Raw genomic sequence first — 25,213 nt, 5'->3', positions numbered from 1 at the left:
ATCCAATTAAAAAATTGATAGTATTAATTTGTGTGATTGATTTTTATGTAAAAAAAAAATTTTTTTGAATCAATTAAGTTTTTAATTGAATATTTTTTAAAACTCAATTAAGATTTTAATTGGAAACATTTTCGTGATTTTTTTTTTTGTGTATCAGTCTGTCTTTTTCACTATATCTTTATATGGACAAATTCAATAACAAATTCGTATTTAATATCGAAATCAAATTCGGAAATGGGAAAGTTAATTTCGTTTAATTTAGTTTGAATAAATTTATTATATTTTTATTGGGAGCTTGATATCGAAACAAATAAATAATTATTAATAATATATATTATATTCAAGCTTTGTTGGATAAAGAATGAATAGAAAATGTAACATTAAAAAAAGGTTAACCCACCAGGAAAAACCAAAATTTGATTCAATAACGAAATAAATTTTATTTTTTGGAAAATACGAATTTAGTCAATTGTTATGGGTTTTGAATTGTTTCCCACTTTTTTAGTTCATGTAATCGTCGTACATAATAATTGATTATAGTCAAGGAAACTTTCTCATATAGGAGAAATTTTAACTACATTATAATAAATTCCACGAACTAAAATAGAATTAAATTGGCTTTAAGGTTCAAGTTGTTTTGAGTGTTCTTTTGATCTTTCGAAAATCTATCGCTACAAAAGAATCACCCTTTTCTCAATTAAATGTAGAAAAAATGTCATTAGCCAAAATTAAAAGAAGAAAAACAAAAGAAACAAAAACAACTTCGACCAAAGACAAAGAGTAATTTTGTATCCACTGAAGAAAGAAAAAAAAAAGCTCTAAAAACAGACCCGCCAACTGCTGACAAACCAAGTAGAAAACAGACAATAGATCATAAAATTTAAAAACTTCCCATAATAGTTAATTTTTGGACCCATTGCAGAAAAAAACCAAAACAAAAAGTGGCAGGCCATATCAAATCATAGCCCATCTATAGCGATCCACATAGTCCATGTGATGAAATGAAAATATGCTAAATTTCGAAAACAAACAAAACCCATAAAAATTACAATAAAATAACACTCACCATATCTTCTTCATCCTCCATGTAATTTACATTTAATAACAATTGTTTCCATGCCAGTACAGACAAATCGTTGGAGGTTGGAAGTGAGGCTGGATCTGCAACAACAACAACCGCAGGGTCACAGCTATTAGCATTTTGCAGTACTTTCGCCGGCTCTGGGATGATATCACTTTCACTGTTGCACTGTTTAGGGGAATTGTTGTTGGGCCCATGCACAAGATTGCGTTGAACAGGAACCGGAGATTGTTTGGGGTACGATATGAGTGAAGGTGTGGGCGATTTACCAAGGCCACTATCATTGATGTTGTCATGATGATGATGTTGATTGTTGCCAAATATGGATGTGGTCATATCATTATGGATTAATGGCTTTTTGGCAAAATATTTCGATGAATGTATACGATCGTAATCATAGATTATTGCACAAAGATTTGCATCCGTAAGACTATAGAAAATTCCCACATTTCGAAAGAGATGATGCATTAGACTAGAACTGGCAGTGGAAGCCAAAGTTACGGTACTACTGGCAAAATCTGTTATGGTACTACCACTTAGGGAACTTGAGCCCAATGAACTATTTTTACTACTATTCGAACGTATAGTACCATTGGGATCGTTATGTAGGCTACCACCTATGGATTCTGTACGTCTAACCGAAGCAGGAGTTGAAGGACCAAGTTTGGTGGTAAAAACAAATTCTTCATCAGGTTCCCATTCACTATGATCCTCCTCTTCATCCTGGATAAAAATTTCTGGAGCTGGTATAGTCGACGTCATGGTGTCTTTAGAATTTTGTTCAGCTTGTAATTCTTTGAGTGTATAATAATCTTCATCGGTTTTAAAACGTTCTTGAGCTTCTCCAACAGTTTTAAATTTCCAAATAGGTTGATAAATACTTTCTGTGTCTTCTATATTGTTACAAGGTTTAGCACATATTTTGGTATCTTGGATTACTTTAGGGTTTTGAGATTCTAAATAATCTGGATTTTCTTCTTTTAAGGTTTTTGGTATCGAAGGTGGACTTAATTTATTTCTTTGTAAAGGTAAGGGAGGTAATTGTTCCGTGGATGGTGATAATTTGGTATTGGGATTACGTTTTGGAACCTCTGGAGGTTTTTTCATTTTTTTGTTATTATTATTATTATTAAATTCACTGATATTTTTTCTCACTGCATTTGTTTCACTTAATTTCGTATTTATTGTCTTCACTTCATTGCCTCCAATCTGACAATCACATGAGTCACTGCTATTATTTGTATTAATTTTGCCGTTGTCGACGTCGTTATTATTATTACTATTCGTCAATTCACCGCTACCGCTGGCCGCTTTGATTTTAATGCGGCCGTATATATTCCCGTTTGTTTTCATCAAGTCAAGCTTCAAATCAACACTGTTAGCCTCATTCGTAGATGGCGAATGATTAAGCGGTGGCAGTAATGTAGCTGAAGTAGTTGTCACCGTCAACGCCGCCGTCGACGTCGTTGTCATTGCTTCTTCATTCGTGATTTGGTTTTGAGATGACTCTGGTAGGCTTCGTATTGTTGGTTTGATTTCGTTATTTTTACTCTGAATATATGCGAGAAAACGTTGGTATTTTCTCATTAACTGACCATGTGTTGTATGTTTGTATTTCTCACCATTGCGAGAGATATACCATAGCAAGAAAACAAACAAAATCTTCTCTTTGGGGGTGTAATAGATTACGGCTGTATTTAGACTAGATGATAACTGAAGATCATTGATAAGATGTAGGAAATCAACTGTGGGTATTGTGGCCCGGAAACAATATTGAGTCAATATTGTTTCATCCTCATTTTTGGATGGTAGAACAAATGGTTGCAATACTCCTTTTTCACCATCCGTAAATTGTTTACCATTGTCCAATTGTTCATGAGTATAAATAATATTGTTTATATCTAGGGTTTGAGATTCTTCAATTGTTTCCGTTTCCTTATTATTGTCGGTCTTTAATTGTTGTTCCCTTTCTTGTCTAAGCAAAGCTTCAAATGCTCGTAATATATTACCTTCATGTATGCCACTGCGTTTAATTGTCGTCGCCGTTTCAGTCTCTGTTTTGGGCTCTGTATTTTCGCTCTCTTTCTCTGTTTTAGTAGAGAAGTAGTCTTTAACGGTATTCAACTCGCGTTTATTTTGTTTTGAACTTGGTTTTAGAATACTCTCATCTATACTCTCACGAGAACTACTATTACTCCCATTTTGTTTATTTTCCATACATTTCTCTTCGGACAAAACCATCAATGAATTGTTACTTTGGTCATTTGGCAAATTGTCATGCTCATTTAAACGCAGGTACATACCTTGACGTTTGACTTTATTATGATTAGAGATGGCTTGACGTAAGGGTATATCAACAACAGTCGTTTGAGAAAGAGAAGCCGGGGTGTTGTTGTTTTGACTATTGCCATTGACACCTGCTGAGGCTGCCATAATGTTGTTATTATTGTTTGCCATATTTTCATTATTTGCCAAACGTTGTGATTGTTGCTGTTTCACTTGTTTGTTTACCAAATGTATTTTAAATTCTTCAACCATTTGTTGATATGGATCTTCGTAGGCAAGTAAAGTAGGTGGGCAAAATTGTTGTTCACCTTCTCTGGAATCTCCCAAAGAATCTCTTCGTATAACAGTATGACGTCTTAATGTCACTATTTCCGTTGAATCCGGATCTATTGTGAAATCTTCTTCTTGTTTACACTTCTCCCTTATTAACTGGGCATCGGTTGTGTTATCTAAATGAAAAACCGTAGTAGCATTGTGCGTCTTGACCAAGTTAGTTTGTTTTATTGAATTTGACAAAATATTTTCTTTATTAGTCACTCGTTCGTTTGGCGCCACCTTATTTTTACATGGGTTGGGATTTATTGGTAGTAATTTTTTTGCCGGTATACTTTTGGGATAGCACAGGCAATCGCATTCTTCATCATTAGCATTTAAGATACAAGTATTGACACAATGACTGAGGGAAATATTAACATTGAATTCATGACGCAAAGCTGACATCCATTGGCAAACACTATTATTCAAGTAAACCGATTGTAAGATATCCGTTGATGACGCACTAGTTGTTACAGTTAGGGAAGAGCATGTAGATTCTGCTAGATTTTTTGATGGTGTTATACCCGAATTGGATCTTAAAAATCTGGCTTTGGATATTCTACGTTTTTTCCCTACACCTTGATCGTTCTGCGTTAAGCTTTGGGTGGATAGGAAATCTTCTTGGGATTTTACCAAATCCAAATCTCTAGGTTTCAGACGGCCATAAATATGCTGATCACTACAACTGGTGGCACTTCTTTTTAATTCACATATACGTTGTAAATCAAAAGATTCTTTGGTATGAAAAACTTGGTCGTAACCATCAACGTTATGAACTATTTCCAAGGGTTTACGGGTCGTCGGATTCGCTGTCTTGGGTTTTCTCAAAGTTTCCCAAAAACTAGCTAATTTTTTAGGTTTACCCGATTTACTAAACGATAATGATTTCGAAATTTTCACTTTTTTCTTTTTTTCATTAATCAGGCAATCTTCACTTCCACTACCGTTTTTTAAAACACTTTTAAGATTTCCCTGTTTTTCGGTTAATTCTATTTGGATTTCCTCAAAGGAACTCTCTATTTCTTTATTTTTTCGACACTGACAATCCTCTTCATTACCACTATAGAATTGTGAACATAATTCACAAATATTTTCGTAGATATTATTCGAACTTTCGGCAGGTGAAGCATTTATGCTATGCACCCCATTTACAATGCACTCACAAAAGCTACACAATGGCCCACGGGCTGTAAATACACCGTAATTGCAACCGCGACACAAATTTTCATAGATATTGTCACGTGGACCCACTAAAGCGGTGCGGAAGTATTTTTGCAATAACACTTTTTTATCTAGGTTCCGCTTAAAACCGTAATTTTCATAATCGGGTATGTGTTGTTGTTGTTTATCGTAATCTCGTTGTATGTCGTCGCGTAATGTGTGAGAGGAAATGGTGTCGCGACCGTTTAATGCGTTCGTTGTTTGGTGTACGAAACGTTGTACATCAATAAATGGGGCGCTCTTCATGGTTTCAGAGTCAAGCGTAAAATTTGTGGGGCTCATGGTGGTAGTGTTGTTGTTGTTGCTGTTGTTATTCGAAAGGGGAATGAAATTCTCATAAAGAGCAACGCCAGTAGCCATTGTGGTTGTTGTTGTCGTTGGTGATCGTTTATTTTCATATTTCATGGTATTGTGGTTGTTATTGTTGCCTTCTCTGGCGTTATTGTAGTTGTGATATTGGTAGTGGTTATTTGAGTACTTTGTTGTCGTTCTTGTTGTTGTGGCAGTTGTATCTTCTTGACTCATGTTTTTGACTTGTTGCTACTTTTATTGTGGTTGTTATTATTTATCTGGCATTTATTGTTGAGTTGTGGTAGTATTGTTGAGTTTTGGTTTTTTTTCTCATTTGTACTCTCACGCAACAGTTAATATTATTGTTATTTTTTCTCTCTTCTTCATTCTCTTCTTTAAGTGTTTGTTTTGTTTTTCTATTGAAACTTATGGTTTTTATTATGATTTATTAAATGATTTGAAATTCTCCCCGTTTTGTTTTTAATTATACACAAAAGTCTTTTCTCCATCTTCTCATTTTTCAACTAATAAAGTTTATATTATTATTTTTTTATAAACCTGATTAATTGTGTATGTGTGTGTATCTGTAAAATTGTACAAGCGTTCTCTTATTACTATGAGGAATAGAACCATATGCCAATTTGATGGTTATGCAGCTATTGTAGCTTTATCTTGGAGGCTATGGACTTTTAATTGATCATTGTTGTCTTCGTTTTTCTTTTTGGTTTTTATTTTGTTTACCCTGAATTTATGTGTGTGTGTGAGTGTCATTAAAAAGCCAAAAAAATAGGGGGTACTGCACCATGGGATGAATTTGGTGAATATTGTTTTCTCTTCTTTTCTTCAAAATGAAATTTTGTACAAATCATGTTAGTTTTGCTTTTTTTCAGGGTAAAAAAAACCGAATAGACTCAAACATCGGAAAAATTTTATTAAACTCTATTACAGATGCCTATATCACAAAAATAAGTCGACCCTCACTGCAGTCGGTCCTACATACAGGGGTCGACACAAGTAATACAACAAGGGCTGCAAAATTGGTTCACTTAAAAAATCAATTGATACAAATTATTTTTGTGATTGACTTTTGTTTCAATTAAAAATTGAACCAATTGAATTTTTAATTGAATGTTTTTTAAAATTCAATCAAAATTTTAATTTTAAAAATTTTGGTGGTAAATTTTCTGTGTAAAGAAGCATAGTAGTTTACGAAAATAAATTTGCAAGAAAAGAGGTTATCTTCAATTTAAGGTGTGATGCAAATTCAGTGTTTTGGATGTGAATTAATACATTTTGTGATATTTTGACAAATAATAATTTTTGTGTGGGACGTTTGACATTAAATATTTTTAAAAAATTCACTATTTTTAACCTTTATATTTAACCTATTTGAAACAAAAAATTTAAATTTCGTATTAAAAATATGAAAAACAAGTAAGTAAAGTAGAAAGTCGTGCGGGGCCGACTATATCATACCCTAAACCACCCCCCACTGAATTAGTAAACATAAGCATTTGTGGGGTAACATATAGGTCTGGGAGATAAACCGCAGTTGCATATTTAAGAAAATTGAGGGGTACATGTCTATGGGTGCTTTGTGTCAATTTGACTATAGCTCATAGTCAATGTTGCCAGGGAAAATGTTCGGTTTACCCTACAAGGACAAAAAAAGTTCCCTACTTTCCCATACATTCCCAAACAATTTTCCCTACTATATTTTTCGTTAAATTTAAAAAATTTTACAAAACAAAAATGGTTCGAAGTACTTTATTATCTTAAAATATGAATACGCAACGCACTCATTGTTAAAGATCAAGCCTTGCCGGCTTCTAATTTCCTCCTCTAGAGCCACCAAAATGTAAAAATTATTACAAATTGTGTTGAGTGAAAATGTCCTACATTGCGGCCCTACGTCCCTACAAGAAGCTAAATATTAGAAAACCCCTACATATAGGGAATTTCCCCTACTTCTAGCAACACTGGCTGTGTGGATATTGCGCCTACGGAGTTAGTATGCCACTAATATTGAGCCCATTATTAAAAAAGAGAAAATCGTTAAATTAGTGTGGGTAATAAATACAAATTTCTAAAAATCGAGCAATATTCTTATGTACTTGTAGCTCACAAGTACGTATAAGTACGATCGGCTAGTACATCAAAATTTGAAATTTGAGTAAGATTGGTTAATAAATAAGAGTACTATGGCCAAATTTGGGAAAATCGAGCGATGCATATTTATGGAAGCTATATCTAAATCTGAACCAATTTGCATAATATTTTGCTGGTTTGATTAATACCACAAAAGGTTACCTTGTGCAAGATTTGAGTAAGATCAGTTAAGAAATGAGGCCAGTATGGTCAAACATAAGGTTATTAGGGGCGAATTTTTCAAAATCGGGTGATACATATATGGGAGCTATATCTACATCAACCGATTTCGATGAAATTTTGCACATATAGTTAGTACTATAGAGGACTGGATCTAGCCAACTTTTAGTAAGATCGGTTAATAAATAAGGGTTCTATGGCAAAATTTTGGAAAATCGGGCTATACATATATATGGGAGCTATAGCTAAAACTGAATCGATTTCGATGATTTTTTGCACATATAGTTAGTGCTATAGAAGACTACATTTAGCCAAATTTGAGTAAGATCGGTTGATAAATAAGGGTTTTACGGCCAAATTTAGAAAAATCGGGCGGTACATATATATGGGAGCTATAGCTAAATCTGAACCGATTTCGATGATTTTTTTCACATATAGTTAGTGCTATAGAAGACTACATTTAGCCAAATTTGAATAAGATCGGTTGATAAATAAGGGTTTTATAGCCAAATTTAGAAAAATCGGGCGATACATATATATGAGAGCTATATCTAAATCTGAACCGATTTGGATGAAATTTTGCAGACTTGAAGGGCGATGGAAAAGATTACCTTTTGCCAAATTTGGTGACGATCCGTTTGAAAAAAAGCGCAACGTGACCCCATTTGTCGAAATCGGACGATACATATATATGGGAGCTATATCTAAATTTGATCCGATTTCTTCCAAATTCAATAGCGTTCGTCCTTGTGCCCAAAAAACTCCCTGTACCAAATTTCATCAAAATCGGTTAATAATTGCGACCGGAATCCTGTGAACAACAAATACATGGACAGACGGACGGACGGACACCAAGCGCTAGATCGACTCAGGAGGTGATTCTGAGTCGATCGGTATATATTTTATGGGGTCTAAAATCAATATTTCTGGTAGGCACATTTTTTGGCTGATCAAACTTATTATATCCTGACCACTATGTGGTTTAGGGTATAAAAAACCAGTTTTAAAAAAATTGACTCAAATGAACTTCCTGCGCAGTTAAAATAAAGAACATCTTTGGGAGGAAATTATTGGAAGTGCTTTTAAAGTTGTGTCTTTAGAAGGACTTCCAAATTTTTTTTGCAGGGTTGTGCATAATTCGTTATCCTGTTTTATTTAAGTCAAGGAAACTTTCTCAAAACATAATAATTCCATTAAAAAAATAGTGATAAATTGATGTTAGTGTCCCTGAGGGTTCACTCTTTTTGAGAAATTAAATTAAAATTAATTTTTTTATAAACTTATTGAATTGTTCTCTAGATCCATCTCATTCTCATTTTTTATGTACATTTGATGAGATGTGACTTTTCTTATGTATTTTGATCTGCTGAAGTCAATTATTCGTCATCTCAATTCCTTTCATTTAAGTACCAAAACTAAAAATAACGGGATATCTCAAAAACTGTTCCATAAAAAAATTTTGAAAATTTTTTTCGAATTCAGCAGATCAAACTACATAAGGAAAGTAACCTCTCATCAAATGTACGTTTTCAGTGTAAACTAGTGTTATTCATACACGGACGAAAAAGACTGTTTTTCATATGTTTGTTTGTTTGTTGTATGTTTTCATATGTTTGGGTGTAAAACTTATATGATTGCAACTCAAATTTTTTAACAAAATATTTTTAAGTGTAAGCATATAATGTTCATAAACTAGCATAACATGTTTGGGACATATATGTTAATATGTTAGAACATATCATGTTTGGGAGATAAAATGTTTGTAAATATAATATGCTTAGATGCAAACATATATTAATTTGGAAATAGCCTATAAACATATATGTGTTTAGAAAGAGAGACTTAGAAAGTATGCTGCAAGTAAAATAATGGAAGTAAGCAATTGGCGCTTTAAAAATATATCCACACAAAGAACATATTATGTTTGGGACATAAAATGTTTGTAAATATAATATGCTTAGATGCAAACATATATTAAGTTGGGAATAGCATATAAACATATATGTGTTTAGAAAGGGAGACTTAGAGAGTATGCTGCAAGTAAAATAATGAAGGTGACCAATTGTCGCCTTAAAAATATATCCACACAAAGAAAATTTCATTTGTCCCCAACGAACTTTGTTTGGGCCTAAAGAAATAATTTTAACAACAAAAGTAAACTTTAGTTTAGATTCATTTTTACTTTTATCTGCTAAACTTGAACTCACCTTCGCTGTCGCGAGAAGCATTGCGAAATATTCTTCAGAAAACTAAATGCTAAATCTGGTAGAAGTTGTGCCGACTAGGTGTCACTTAATGATTTTCGCAAAAATTTGAAACCTGCGAGTCTATGTTATAAGCCTCAAATTTACTGGATATGGATATAGCAGATTCTATTCTAGCCCAGCAAAAAAAAGCGTCGCCAAAAAAATTGTGAAAATGTTCTTTTTGGATCCGGAAGTGGTGCAAAATTGGCGCAGAAGCGATGAATTTAACACGGGCTTGTCATAGAACCGACCATTTCAAATGATCCGAATTCAGTGTTTCGGATATAAATTAAAAAAAATTTGCAATAATTTGCCAAATAAATAATTTTTATAATTTTTTATGATTTTTAAAGCATCGTACCGCTTGTCTGAAACGCTTGACATCAAATATTTTCAAAAATTAGCAATTTTTCTAGAATGGATTTAGCATTTTTTTGAAAAAAAAAAATAATAATTTGTACTATTTTATTAATAATATGAAAAAAACGAGTTACAAAAAAATGGAATTAAAAAAAATTCCTGAGTAGTTAAAATAAATAACATCTTTGGGAGGATATTTTTATACCCTGCGCCACACTTTGGAACAGGGTGCCAAATTTTATTGAAATCGGTTCAGATTTAGATATAGCTCCCATATATATCGTTCACCCGATTTACACTCATATGACCTCAGTGGCCAATCTTTTACTCCGATTTAATTGAAATTTTGCACAGGGAGTAGAATTAGCATTGTAGATATGCGTGCCAAATGTGGTTGAAATCGGTTCAGATATAGATATATCTCCCATATATACACGCAGAGAAGGAATATGATCACCTCAAACATGTTTCAAGAGCAAAATGTTATTTTTGTATGGTGACCATGTAACATGTTTGCCACTAAAATGTTATTTTCTCGTCAAATATAACCTGCTTGCCGAAATCAGATACATGATTTCCGAGAAAATAACATGGTTGCGAAAACCATGTTACATGGTCACCACCCAAAAATAACATTTTGCTCTTAAAACATGTTTGAGGTGATCATATTCCTTCTCTGGGTGTAGCTTTCGCCCGATTTACGCTCATATGACCACAGAGGCCAATTTTTAACTACGATTTAGTTGAAACTTTGCACAGGGAGTAGAATTGCTATAGTAGCTATGCGTGCCAAATTTGGTTGAAATCGGTTCAGATTTAGATATAGCTCCCATATATATGTTTTTCTGATTTCGACAAAAATGGTCAAAATACCAAAATTTTTCTTGTAAAATCGCCACTGCTTAGTCGAAAAGTTGTAAAAATGACTCTAATTTTCCTAAACTTCTAATACATATATATAGAGCGATAAATCATAAATAAACTTTTGCTAAGTTTCCTTAAAATTGCTTCAGATTTAAATGTTTCCCATATGTTTTTACTAACATTGTGTTCCACCCTAGTGCATTAGCCGACTTAAATTTTGAGTCTATAGATTTTGTAGAAGTCTATCAAATTCTGTCCAGATCGAGTGATATTAAATGTATGTATTTGGGACAAACCTTTATATATAGCCCCCAACACATTTGACGGATGTGATATGGTATCGAAAATTTAGATCTACAAAGTGGTGCAGGGTATAATATAGTTGGCCCCGCCCGACTTTAGACTTTCCTTACTTGTTTTTTATAAAAATGTTACTTTTTGTACGATTTTTTCAAAATTTCCAATAAACTCCTTAGTCCTCACAAAGCTGAGGATAGTATGATTTTGTGTTTTAACTATGTACCTTTTACCATACCAAGTTATCATTCCTGCCACTAGAAGCTTTTATTTTCTTGTGCAATATCGATTTAGTTCATGGTTTATTTGCTTGTTATCATCCGATGGTGCATGTAGCAATGCATTTTTAATTCACAAGGCTAAAGATCTTGCTTAAGGAATGTCCCAATACGTTTTTCAATGCTTCAGAAGTTTATGCCTTCCTTTTGTTTTCTGATATCAGATTGCTTGAGCTGTTGTGTTATGGTTGGTTTTTGCAAGAGGGTGCTTTTTTTTAAAGTCATTTTGTTTAATGACTCATCTCACATAAATGCCTACGGGTCGCTCTCGGTTCAAAGTAATTTCGTAATTACATATGTATGAGGAAATCAACAAATTACAGAAACAAGAGATACGAACGATATTTGAGTCTTTGACACCAACTATAGCAATAATAGTGATAGGCTCTGGCATTTTATTAAGCTTGGATAAATCTATTCTAGGAAACTTGTCTATTCAAATCGGTTTTTGTAGATCAACAACAATTAATTAAACTTAACAGGTGTTATTATCACCCTTGCACTCACTCCTCTCTGTTTCATTGATCAATTCAATTTTCTTTTCACACACAATTATCTTCTTGGCGAGACATAAGCAATTTGAATCTATTCACTCTCTCTCTTTCTCTTCACCCATCAAACTCTGTATTAATCGAATTGTGATGGGGGGTTGGGAGTTGTTTGTTTACTTTTTAAGACTCAAAACAAATCTAGACGACTACGTGTTATACATGGGAAAATAGCAACAAGTTTTAGAGCAACAGGTTGTTGTAATGTATTCACAAATGTGTTGTTCACGGACAGGTTGATCTTCAAAGCGAACAAAACAAAAACATATCAATCAAATTCTGTCTCTATCTCCAAAAAAAGTACTCACTATGTTTTGCGACTGTTTGGGATGTAAATAATTAAAAATATTAAAAAAAATACTCATGGAAACTAGCATGAAATTTAAAATTTATTTAGTGGAAAATATGGAGCCATTTACTTAATGGACCATAAATAAATTAGATACGACCATGGGGAAACCCATTCAGAGAGTCGTTAAATATAGCAGGCAAATCGTTGAGATTTACTTATTGTCATGAAGCGAACATTTACTCTGGATTACAAAGATTTTAGTTTTTATTCATAATAAACGTAATTGGTTTTCATACACTTGAAAAAATATTTACTTAATAACAATGGTTATAGTGGAAAATATTTTTTGTTTTTACTTCAAGGGAAGGCTAAACATTTTTGTGTGTTTCAATAAAGTTAGGATACATATGAGCATATATGAGGAACTTTTCTCTCTCTCTCTCTCTAATTCCATAGTGATATCAATTTATAGAGGAGTCCCTTTTTATAAAAGAGCCCGAAAGGCAATAACGTATAAGGGTGGCATTAAATCTGGATCTGCTAAGATCGAGATTATGGCGTATACATCCCGTGGGTCGGGTGCTGTGTCCCATGTTATACTACTAACACCCCTCTAAATTCATACTATGAAGACGAACTTTCGGGACGCAGAAGACGCTCTCTTCATATACCAATTGATTAAGGAAATAAACTTGGAGTTTCACCTTTTTTGACAAAGGTAGTTTTGGTACAGTGGCAGCAGTGTTGCCAGTATTGGAGATTTTCTCCCAAATTGGGAATATTTTTTCGTAGTTGGGGACGAAATGTTTGTGTTGGTGATTTGGTGGGAAATTTTCATAAATTTGGGATTTTTTGGGGTTTCAGTATAAAAAATCGGGGTTACATTAAATTCTGTTTATTTTTACATTATTAAAGAAGAATCACAGGGTATTTTAAAAATATATGTACATTGCTCCCCTCTATCCATCGCATACAATAGGGTGCAAATGAAGGTTTAGGACTAGAAACGGACACATGATTTTATTGTGGGCACCCACACTCAAAAAAAAGTGAACCCTATATTTCACTAAAGCTGATTTAATTATATTTTAGTTCGTCGAGTTATTGCGTTTTAAGAAGGTTTTCATGATCTTAATAATTTTTTGTGTAAGCTAGTTAATGTAACTAAACCGGAGATAAACATTATTCTCAAATGAAGTATAAAGATTAACTAAATTCGTGTAAATTTTTTCAATACATAAGGAACTTCGTATGGTACTAAAGACATTTTTGCAATTTTGAACTCCAATTTCTTTCTTAAAACTTCGAAATTTTCTTTAACAAGTGAAAAAATGAATTATGTCTAATAAATTTTATGGAATTTGTCGAAAATTTTTTACTTATTTTTGTGAAAACAGCGTATCATCTGCGTTTCTTTTTTCTAAAATTAATTTATTTTTTTCTAAATTAATTTAAATTATTATTATTTTCAGTGCAAGGGCTAATTTATAATTTTACTCAGCTTTTCTAAAGACATACTTTTACAATTGCGAAATCATTTCGTGAGGGACCCTCATCAGTGTTCATCGCTGATTTGGACAATATATTCCATAAATATAGAAATGATGACGGTTGCAAACTCGTGCCAAAAATAATCTACCCAAGTTTGAAGAAAATTTTACCAAAATTTAAAATATCGTATTTTTATCAAAATTTTATTTCTCTAGAAAATTTTGTCAAAATTTTATTTCTATACGAAATTTGGTCAAAATTTAAATCTATAGAAAATTCAAGAATTCTACCAATCCACCAAACATTAAAAACATTAAAAACAGAAAAATACTGAAATCTGGAATTCCCAATTCTATTTTTAGCTCAATGACAATGGACCTAATATTTATAGCCGAGTCCAAACAGCGTTCCACATTGCAGAACAAGTTTTGAAACACTCAGAAATGTCACCAACAATTCTAAAGGAGGAAATCAACACAAAAAACAAAACAAATGAAGAAAAAGGAAACATGCTCAAAACAAACCAAGGCAAATGCACTCATATCGATGATTTAAATTTGGCAAAAGGAAGGGAGCCACCGTGGTGCAATGGTTAGCATGCCCGCCTTGCATACACAAGGTCGTGGGTTCGATTCCTGCTACAAACGAACACCAAAAAGTTTTTCAGCGGTGGATTATCGCACCTCAGTAATGCTGGTGACATTTCTCAGGGCTTCAAAGCTTCTCTAAGTGGTTTCACTGGCAAAAGGAAATGTTGCAGTGAATTGATTAAGGCAAAGTCGACTATCAAAAAATCTTTTTTCAAGAGATTCGAGTGTAATTCGCATTGGGTTACTGAATTATCCGAATTTATTATGATAAATGGTTTATAATTTTGCTGCTAGTAGAGGATGCTGATGAGGAATGTGGGAGTTCCGAAGCGAGTCTAAAGGGCTTTGCCCTAATCATTTTCTCAAACATCTTTTCCTCTGGTAAACTACTGTTTAGTTTAGTCAACTGTAAGCTTTTAAACTGAAATCAAAACAATAACGATTGAAGAAGAAACCAAAAATAACAAAACAAAACAATTTTTTTTCACAGAATCATAATTAATTTGTTGAGTAGGGAAGAAAGTGAAGTGAGTCTCAAACCATTGTAAAAGATATGAAAATATTTCAGTTACCTTTCGCGCTATGGAGATTGGTGCGTGAAGTTTTTTTTTTTTTTTTAAACCAGCAATAAGAGCGATGAAACGACAAGGAAAGCCTAGGGTCACATCCAAGCCAAAGGCACCCTTCAGCCAAAGTTTAAGATCACCTCAACAGCATCTATGTAACTAAGGCTCTCGGCATGATGAAATTTGTTTGTTGATGTTGAAACCCTTGGATTTTCCGTAAGTAACTGACCATACTCATCACGTCCCTGAAATCATTTAGTATACCCGACGTATGTAAGTGTGAATCGTACATGCCGATCTCCCTCCTCTCACCAGGTGCCCCGGCAAGTGCGCCCAGAGAAGGAATATGATCAACTCAAATATGTTTTAAGAGCAAAAATTTTTTTTTTGGACGGGGAACATGTAACATGTTTGTCGTAAAAATGTTATTTTCTCGAAAAATATGTATCTGATTTCGGCAACCATGTACAGTTGTGCTCAAAATAATAGTAGTGCTGTGCTGAATTTTTTTTTCTGCTTCTTCTATTCCTTCCACTAAAGGTTTATTTTATCTTTGTTTTTTACTATATCATTGTTTGGAGTGTGCATAATAAAAAAATACCGTTGGTTTAACTTCTGATGCTATTGTTGTTGTAAAAAAATCGACATAAGAAGAATCCCTTTGCAAGCTCCAAAACAAATAAAAGGGTTATAAGCTAGCTTACAAACAATTAAAAGACGAAAATAATTTAGCTGTCCATAGTCCAAGAAAAGTCACTCTCCTTTCAAAAAAAAACATGTATCGAAAAGAATAAAGTATGCCCAAGAGGATTTCCATTGGTCAGTACAGAAATGGAGGAACATTCCCCAGTACAGAAATGGAGGAACATTGGATGGATGAGTCAAAAATGGTGCTTTATGATTGAAGAGGATCCCGTCTATATGTTCGGCAACCTAAAAACACTGAGTACAGTACCAATTTTACGACAAAAACTGTAAATCACGATGGTACTTTAATTTATTTGCTACTACTATTATTTTGAGCGCAGCTGTATATGTTTGCCGAGAAAAGAATATTCAATAGAACAAGGAACTTAAAATAAAATTTTGTCTTAAATGTATCCTTACTTCAATTCTCCGCTTCTTTGGCTCGGAATCAATACCAAAATCATTACTGTAAAGAAAAAATCTTTTGAACTGGGTATGATTTTTTTCTGTGCACAGTCATTCTCTTCACTATATAGATGGCAGAAGTGCTTGCAAAAAATTACGTTGATCATAAACGTTTGTCTTTCAATCGATTTGGTATTGATTCTGAATTCTGATGAGACCACGGGACCTGTATCCTAGATACAGATCTCAATTCTCGTATTTTCCAGTGAATTTTTGACAGACAAATTTGAGATTACAAAATAAAAAATAAGCTTAAGTTAAGGATGGAACATCTTTTAAAATAAATTGCAGTCTGTCTTCGAAACCAAATCAGATTTTATTAGAAAATTCAAATTTCAAATACGAGTACGTTTTGTAATTTTAATTGTGGATTACTCATCTTTATTGTGTTTTTTTAGCATATATTGTCGATTTTTACTGTGGATTGAATTCACTGGACTGTCTGTTTTGCCTTTTAATTGAGAACAAAATTATGTTATCTTCTTAAATATAATAACATCTCACATAACAACCTTTTTAGCACTAAGTTCACTGGACGAACATGGTTGCACTGAAATTATTACATGGTCGCCACAAAATAGCTCCAATCATATTATTTTGCTTTTCTAAATTGGTGTTTCTTCTCTGAGTGCAAAAATCCATATACAGAAATTAGAAATTATAAGGGGCCTATATGGGCAATTTTTAAGATCCTGACGAATCCTAAGTCACACTACTTCGCAACTTGGTTAAAGCTGGATCCAAGAGAGACATCTTCTACATATTATTTCACTTCATCTTAAAATTTCTGTATTTTTTTACTCTGTTTAAGATGTTCACTCTCTCATTCACATACAATTTTATGGCTATATTTTATTTGTAATTGAAAAATAATTTTAATGATAATGAGATTATAAAAAAAAAAAACAAAATTTATTTACACAATGACACAAAGCCGTACCACAAAATCTAAAGAAAAAATCTTTGATTTGTCAACACACTTAAAATGAAATGAATGAATAATCCATTCTATTATCAGCCAGACTGTAAAGACCTATTTTGAGTGAGCACAGACAATGGTTTGGACCATAACACCACCAAGGGTCTCGACGATCAGAAATAATCTGACGATTAATTAAAAATTGAAATGAATAAAACCATTAAACACGCACACAAATACACACACACACACTCATCTATGAGTATAGATTTGAGTCCACCGAAATCATAATTTGATTGACAATTTCATTTAAAAAATAACACAAAAAAGATTTTTGTATGGTAGTCGTGTTATTTTTTTCAAAATTTGTTTATATATTCCACCCTGGGATGGAGTGTATAATAAGTGTGTCATATCATTTGGAACATAGAGAAATATGTGCTTGCTACACTCAAAAAAAGTTATCGAAAGATTTTGACCTTCTCTTAAGGATTTTGGTATTGATTTAGACCCAAATATTCGGTTTTTCTAATAAAAACAGTTTTTAGAAAATGTATGGTTTTCATTTTCTTTTTGTCATTTATTAATAAAGTTTTCCATGTACAAATAAATGTCAGTTTAAAAAATCCAAATTATACACTGAAAAAAATATTGACCTAATATGGAAGATTATGCAACTTAAATTTTAGGACTCAAAATTTACGCAATGCTAACGACAAAATTCGTTGAAACAATGTCATTTTAATTAAAAGAAAGTTTATAATCCTTGCTTCAAAAATTATTTTCATTAAATTTAGGACACAAATCTTGAAATTTTGCGTCTCTCTGCTGAAGTTGTAGATGTTTGAAAAAAGGCAAATTTTCCTTAAAATAAAGAAAAACATTTTTAATTTAAAGAAATCGTCTGTAACTCAACTGACATATTGAATTTTTAAATTTAAGATAAAAACGCTTCAAATATAGGCTAAGACTTATTTTAAGGATTTCCATCTTTGGTTTAAAGTTGTTTTAGCATTAAGAAAACTGTGTTTAGTTTGAAGTAACATACCTGGCATAATTTGGATTTTGAAATTGGAATTTGTTTATACATAAATACCTTTATTAATATAACGCAAAACGAAAATAAAAACTCGATGAATGAGTTCTGTATCCAATTTTAATTTTATTGATCCTAGATTTAAAGCCAGGGAGGTCCGTAAAACAGGTCTTTATTTTAAAGAAGCCGCATCTTTGGCTCGGAATCAATACCCAAATCCTTAAGGGAAGGTCAAAATCTTTGTATCCAAGGAAACTTTTTGTTTTAGTGTAACAGATATTTCAAAGTAAAAATTTTTTTCTTATTTTCAAAAAAATACTTTAAACCAAAAATGGAAAATCGTTAATATAAGTCTTAACCTATCTTTGAATGTTTTCATCTTTAATCCAAAGATTAAATATCTCAGTTAATTTATAGATTATTTCTTTAAATCAAAAATGTATTTCCTTACTTTAAAGAAAATGTGTCTTACTTGTGACTTTAACGGAGGGACGCGAAATTTAAAGATTCGTGTCCTAAACTTAAAAAAGGAAATTTTTTAATCAAAGATTATAAGCTTTCTTTTAATTAAATTATCTTTATTTTAAAGAATATTGTGTGAATTGCGTGACCTAAAATTTAGGTTGCATAATCTTTCATATTAGGTCAATATTTTTTCAGTGTGCCGTATTAAGTATATATGTACCTATACTCTTAATATACGAGAACTCGACGTGTGATCTTACTAACAATTATCGTTTATAATGTTAATACTTTTGTACTTTTTGTGTAAAAAAGGTGATGCATTGCGATCAAATGCGACTTGTTTCTCAAATCGTTTCCATATCCTCATAAAATTTGGTATGACTAAGCTTTTTGGTACAAAGACTAGTAGTAAGAATCAAACAATAGATTCCTTCAGAAGTTGGCCATTTTTCACTTAAGGTATTCGACGGACACCATCTGGAAAATTTGTAATTAAATACAAGCAAAAAATTAAAACGTTTGGAAAAGGGGTGTAGCAAACATTGCAGTTGTTTGTATCTCTTTTTTATAACAAAAAACTAAAAACATTTAAAACGACAATCTAGCGGGAAATTGGGCCCAACGCCTACTTTCCCGCTCTCCTGGGGGTCACATCCCCATTACGTAGGGATAGCGTACACACCGGATATTCCGGAATATGACGAGGTCGAATCAGAGGTTTGTAACCAGCTGTAGAGAAAGGGACTCATCAGGCGGTTACAAAGACCACAAAAATCGATATTCACCAGATACATCTAGATATTTATATATGTTATCATTCTATGTTCAATTACACAATTACTAATGTGAGTATCAATATGTTTATATAGTGGATTAAAATCAATACATATTCTTCGGATAGGCTCAAACAACACGTAATTGGAACGTTGACACTCAATGAAGAGGAATCAATAATTTCTAGGTCTACAAGGGAAAGTTAATCCCAATCATGGATACTACTTCAGCGCAGGAAGCTTCCCCACTCAAAATCCTATAGAATGTCATAAATATCAACTCACCCTTCGACTCCTAAGAGTCGACAATCTAATCAACATCAATCTTGTTGTATAAGGAGGCTGAAGAAAATTTTGTCAAAATTTTATTTCTATAGACATTTTTTTCAAAATTTTATTTCTGTAAAAAATTTTGTCAAAATTTTATTTCTATAGAAAATTTTACTCCCATAGAAGGTTTTATCAAAATTTTATTCCTATAGAAGATTTTATTCCTGTAAAGATTTTATCAAAATTTTATTCCTATAGCAATTTTTTTCAAAATTTTATTTCTATAGAAAATGTTGTCAAACTTTTATTACTACAGAAAATTTTGTCAACATTTTATTAATCTAAAATTTTTTTTCAAAATTTTATTTTTGTAGAAAATTGTGACAAAATTTTATTTTTATAGAAAATTTTGTCAACATTTTATTTCTTTAGAAAATTTTGTCAAAAATTTATTTCTATAGAAAATTTTGTCAACAATTTTATATCTATAGCAAATTTTATCAAAATTTTATTCCTATAGTAATTTTGTTCAAAATTTTATTTCTATAGAAAATTTTGTCAAAATTTTATTACTCTAAACATTTTTTTTAAATTTTATTTCTGTAGACAATTATGACAAAATTTTATTTCTACAGAAAGTTTTGTAAAAAGTTTTATTGCTATTGAAATTTTTATTAATATAATTTTTTTTTTGAAAATTTTAATTCTATAACAATTTTTTCACAATTGTAGAAAATATAAAATTTTATTTCTGTAGATAATTTTGTCAAAATTTTATTTCTATAGAAAATTTTGTCAAAATTTTATTTCTACACTTTAATTTTTTTCAAAATTTTATTTCTGTAGCAAATTATGACAAGATTTTATTTCTATAGAAAATTTTGTCAACATTTTAAAAATATAGAATATAGAATTTTATTGCTATTGAAAATTGTATTACTATAAAAATTTTATTGCTATACAATTTTTTTCAAAATTGTATTTCAATAGAAAATTTGTCAAAATGTTATTTGTGTAGAAAATTATGACAAAATTTTATTTCTATAGAAAATTTTATCAACATTTTATTCCTATAGAAAATTTTATCAACATTTTATTCCTATAGAAAATTTTGTCAAAATGTTATTTTTATAGAAAATTTTGTCAAAATTTTATTTCTATAGAAAATTTTATCAACATTTTATTCCTATAGAAAATTTTGTCAAAATTTTATTTCTATAGAAAATTTTGTCAAAGTTTTATTCCTATAGAATATTTTATTAAAACTTTATTCCCAGAGAATATTTTTCAACATTTTATTTATATAGAAAATTTTGTCAAAATTTTATTTTCATAGAATATTTTGTCAAAATTTTATTTCTGTAGAAAGTTTTGTCAAAATTTCACTTCTATAGAAAATTTTGCCAAAAACTTTTATTTATAGAAAAAAAATTGTCATAGTTTTATTCCCATAGAAGGTTTAACAAAATTTTATTCCTACAGAATATTTTGTCAAAATTTTATTTCTATAGAATTTTGTCAAATCTTATTTCTATAGAAAATTTAGAATTTTATTTCTATAGATAATTTTCTCTAAATTTTATTTATTATTATTTTGCAAAATTTTATTTCTCTAGAAAATTTTGTCAAAAATTTTATTTCTATAGAAATTTTGTCAAAATTTTATTTCTATAGAAAATGTTGTCAAAATGTTATTTCTATTGAAAATTTTGTCAAAATTTTATTTCTATAGAAATTTTTTTCAAAATTTTATTTTTATAGATAATTTTGTCAAAATTTTATTTCTATAGAAAATTTTATCAACATTTTATTCCTATAGAAAATTTTATCAACATTTTATTCCTATAGAAAATTTTGTCAAAATGTTATTTTTATAGAAAATTTTGTCAAAGTTATATTTCTAAAGAAAATTTTGTCAAAATTTTATTTCTATAGAAAATTTTGTCAAAATTTTATTTTTATAGAAAATTTTGTCAAAATTTAATTTCTATAGAAAATTTTATCAACATTTTATTCCTATAGAAAATTTTGTCAAAATTTTATTTCTATAGAAAATTTTGTCAAAGTTTTATTTCTAAAGATAATTTTGTCAAAATTTTATTTCTATAGAAAATTTTGTAAAAATTTTATTTGTTGTTTTTTTTTATCTCAGCTTAAAGCCATGCATTGACTAAACTACAAGTGTAGCTTAACCAACAGAGGAAAAGTATGCTTGTCAAATTTATTTGGGCAAAACCCTATAGACTGCAAGATGGTTGGATGTACAGCTGTTTCGGAATTACCACATTCCTCATCATTTTCGGGAGGTTCAAGGTAGTTCACGTTGGGTTGAGTGAATTACCCGAATTTATTCTGATAATTGGTTGATAGTTTTGCTGCAAGTAGAGGATGCTGATGAGGAATGTGGTAATTCCGAAACAGCTGTACATCCAACCATCTTGCAGTCTATAGGGCTTTGCCCAAATAAATTTGACAAGCATACTTTTCCTTTGTTGGTTAAGCTACACTTGTAGTTTAGTCAATGCATGGCTTTAAGCTGAGATAAAAAAAACAACAATAACGATTGAAGAGAAGCCAACAATAACAAACAAAACGAAAAAAATTTATTTCTATAGAAACTTGTGTAAAAATTTTGTTTCTATTGTAAATTTTGTCAAAATTGTATTTCTAAAGAAAATTTTGTCAAAATTGTATTTCTTAAGAAAATTTTGTCAAAATTGTATTTCTTTAGAAAATTTTGTCAAAATTTTATTCCCAGAGAATATTTTATAAAAATTTTATTCCCATAGAATATTTTATCAACATTTTATTCCTATAGAACATTTTGTGAAAATTTTATTTCTTTAGAAAATTTTGTCAAAATTTTAGTTCTATAGAAAATTTTGTAAAAATTTAATTTATATAGAAAATTTAGTCAAAATTTTATTACTCTAAACCTTTTTTAAAATTTTATCTGTAGAAAATTATGACAAAATTTTCATTCGCGAAGTAAATTCCAATAGATTCTTAATACTCGAATCTATTGCGTTAAAAGAAAAGCGAAGTAAATTCCAATAGATTCTAAAAGTAAAGCGAAGTAAATTCCAATAGATTCTAAATACTCGAATCTATTGCTTTAAAAGAAAAGTTCGTTTGTCGAAAATTTCGTTCCACAGAAAAGAAAGCCCTTCTTTCAGTTTGCAAATTAAAATTTCAATTGGATTAAAAGAAAATAATTTAATAAATAAATGATTCAATCGAAACAAAATTAATTCACAAAATTTAATTGTATCAATTAATTTATTAATTGGGTCAATAAAATTTTTAATTGAAGTTGGTGGCTTATATTATCATTTCTGTGATTGAAGAAATTTCAATTAAAAATTTATTGTACTACGAACGAAGGAATCCTTTGGTGAATTTTGTAGAAGATTTTCAGAACAATATCCATGGTGGAGGGTATATATGCTTCGACTTAGCTGAATTCAATTCCATTCCTCATTGTTTTAATAAGGCCTTGGGTGATATTTTTTATTGTTAATTTTTTGTTTCGATTTGGTTTTTGATTGATAAAAATAATTTGAATTTTTTTTGTTACTCAAAAGCTTATTTTGAAAACAAACAAAAACAGACGCACACACATAGAGATACACACACACGCGTTTATACGAAACACACCTTTTGACGTATGTCAAAATTAAAAAATAAAACAAAAACACCCGCTATTACTTTGTAACAGAGCGATGTAAATTTTTTTTATTTACTTCGATCCACTGAGACTTTCCATCAGTAACTGAATTTAACCAGAATACGAAACTAGCCGATAAGTTATTTAAATTTCAACACGTATCCACACATCCAGCAGACCGTTAATATGGATGTTTGCATTCATTGGCGATATTGTTGTAATTGCATAGTTTTTTTGATTGGTTTTCTGTTTTTTAATAACTCAATCATTTAAAGTGAACTCTCTCTCCCACTCTTTCTCTCTTTTTTACATTTCACAAGAGAGGTGATATAAAGCCAAGTTGAAAATTATAAAATCATTAATTAATTTCATGTTTCATAAATTATTTTAATTTTTTTTATTAAATTCTTCTCCGGGCTTGATCCCCTAGAGTCCACTTAAAAGATATAAACACAAGGCATGGCACCCCCGATTAATAAGTTCGGCTCCGGTTATTGTTGTCGCTAAGCTTTCGACGCGTTTAGTTTGCAAATTGAAAAACAACTGAACAAGTCTCAAGATGCAAAACACTTTCTAGCTGCGCGCGTACTTAAAGAATGTTTATTTATTTTGTTTTTTTTTTTTACATTGTGTACATGACAAGAACAACAACAACAACACCGTTCTATCAATGAGACGGACAAACGAACAGAGGGATGTATAACAGATAGACAGACAAAATGTACATATTTTCGCGTTTTCAACTATCACCGCTTCGACGGCGATGGCTTTAAATTAATCCTCCCTCCAACAAGTAGAACTTTATCTGACACTGACGTTTAAGCGTGCTCGGTTTGTGTCGTGAAGCGTTACTTACGTTGACTCCCTGAACAGCGCTGCCACCACACAAATGGTGATTTGTGACGACGACCGACGCCCATTTGTAATTGTAGTGGTAATTGGGATTGGGTGGTTGGTTGTATGTAAACAATTGTCGTTCATTGTGGTGGCGTCGTGTACTCCATGTTTGAAATGATTGTGCTTCAGATGAACTTAGTAAATTGTACATATGTACCTACGGTCTTCTTTACTGATATACAGTGGGACTAATATGGTGTTAGTACACTTGGGGGTTATGTTTCATAGGGCAAGCCAGTGTTGCCAGAAGTACGGGAAATTTCCTAAACGTAGGTTTTTTCTAATATTTAGCGTCTTGTAGGGACGTAGGGGACTTTTACACTCAACACAATTTTTAATAATTTTTACGTTTTGGTGGCTCTAGAGGAGGAAAATTAGCAGCCGACAAGGCTTGATCTTTAACCCTTTCACTACCGATGTCTACTACAGAGGACATTTGAAAACGACTCCAAACTCTAACTCCCCACATAGTTTCATGTTATTTCTCGATGATATTTTAAAGCAGAGGCTCTTATCTAAATACGCTATAAATATATACCATATTGCTGGACACTAAAATGTATTTTCATTACATTTCTGGACAATAAACGAAAAATATACAATTTTGAGACAATTTTTTTTTTACTGTACGTCTCTAGTAAATGGATATTCATGTATAAACTATAGCCTATATTATTTCAGATTCTTTTATGATTTTTTTTTCCAACACTTCAACAGATATTATTTACAGGCCAAATAGACTTTAGTTTCGTATGACCATTTGGTTACAATATAATAAATAATTGAGGTAGGCCTTCTAAATTGCAATATTTTTTCTACATGCCGTTAGTACAAGTAGAAACAGAGAAATAAAGAAAGTTTTTAACATTAGGTTTTATTCGGTAGTGTGGTAACATCGAGCCAAAACAAAATTTAAATCAAAATTTCATTTCTATAGAAAATGTTCTCAACATTTTATTTCTATAGAATTTTTTCCAAAA

General features: G+C 31.1%; 1 protein-coding gene across 1 annotated transcript in view; it reads right to left on the bottom strand.

Annotated features, from left to right (window-relative positions):
* Positions 1–23,860, bottom strand: part of RhoGAP18B (Rho GTPase activating protein at 18B) — a 111,339-nt gene extending 87,479 nt beyond the window's left edge. The window contains exons 1-2 of the mRNA XM_075303257.1: positions 23,327–23,860; positions 1,067–5,718 (exon numbers count right to left, since the gene is read on the bottom strand). Coding sequence (XP_075159372.1) covers positions 1,067–5,428 — 4,362 coding nt within the window. The 5' untranslated portion in view covers positions 5,429–5,718; positions 23,327–23,860. The remainder of the gene's footprint in view (positions 1–1,066; positions 5,719–23,326) is intronic.
* Between the last annotated feature and the right edge of the window lie 1,353 nt (positions 23,861–25,213).

Source organism: Haematobia irritans, chromosome 3 (assembly GCF_050003625.1).
Source record: "Haematobia irritans isolate KBUSLIRL chromosome 3, ASM5000362v1, whole genome shotgun sequence".
In the NCBI taxonomy this organism is placed as follows: domain Eukaryota; kingdom Metazoa; phylum Arthropoda; class Insecta; order Diptera; family Muscidae; genus Haematobia; species Haematobia irritans.
The sequence above is the reverse complement of the archived record's forward strand: the minus strand, read 5'-3'. Positions and strand labels throughout refer to the sequence as shown.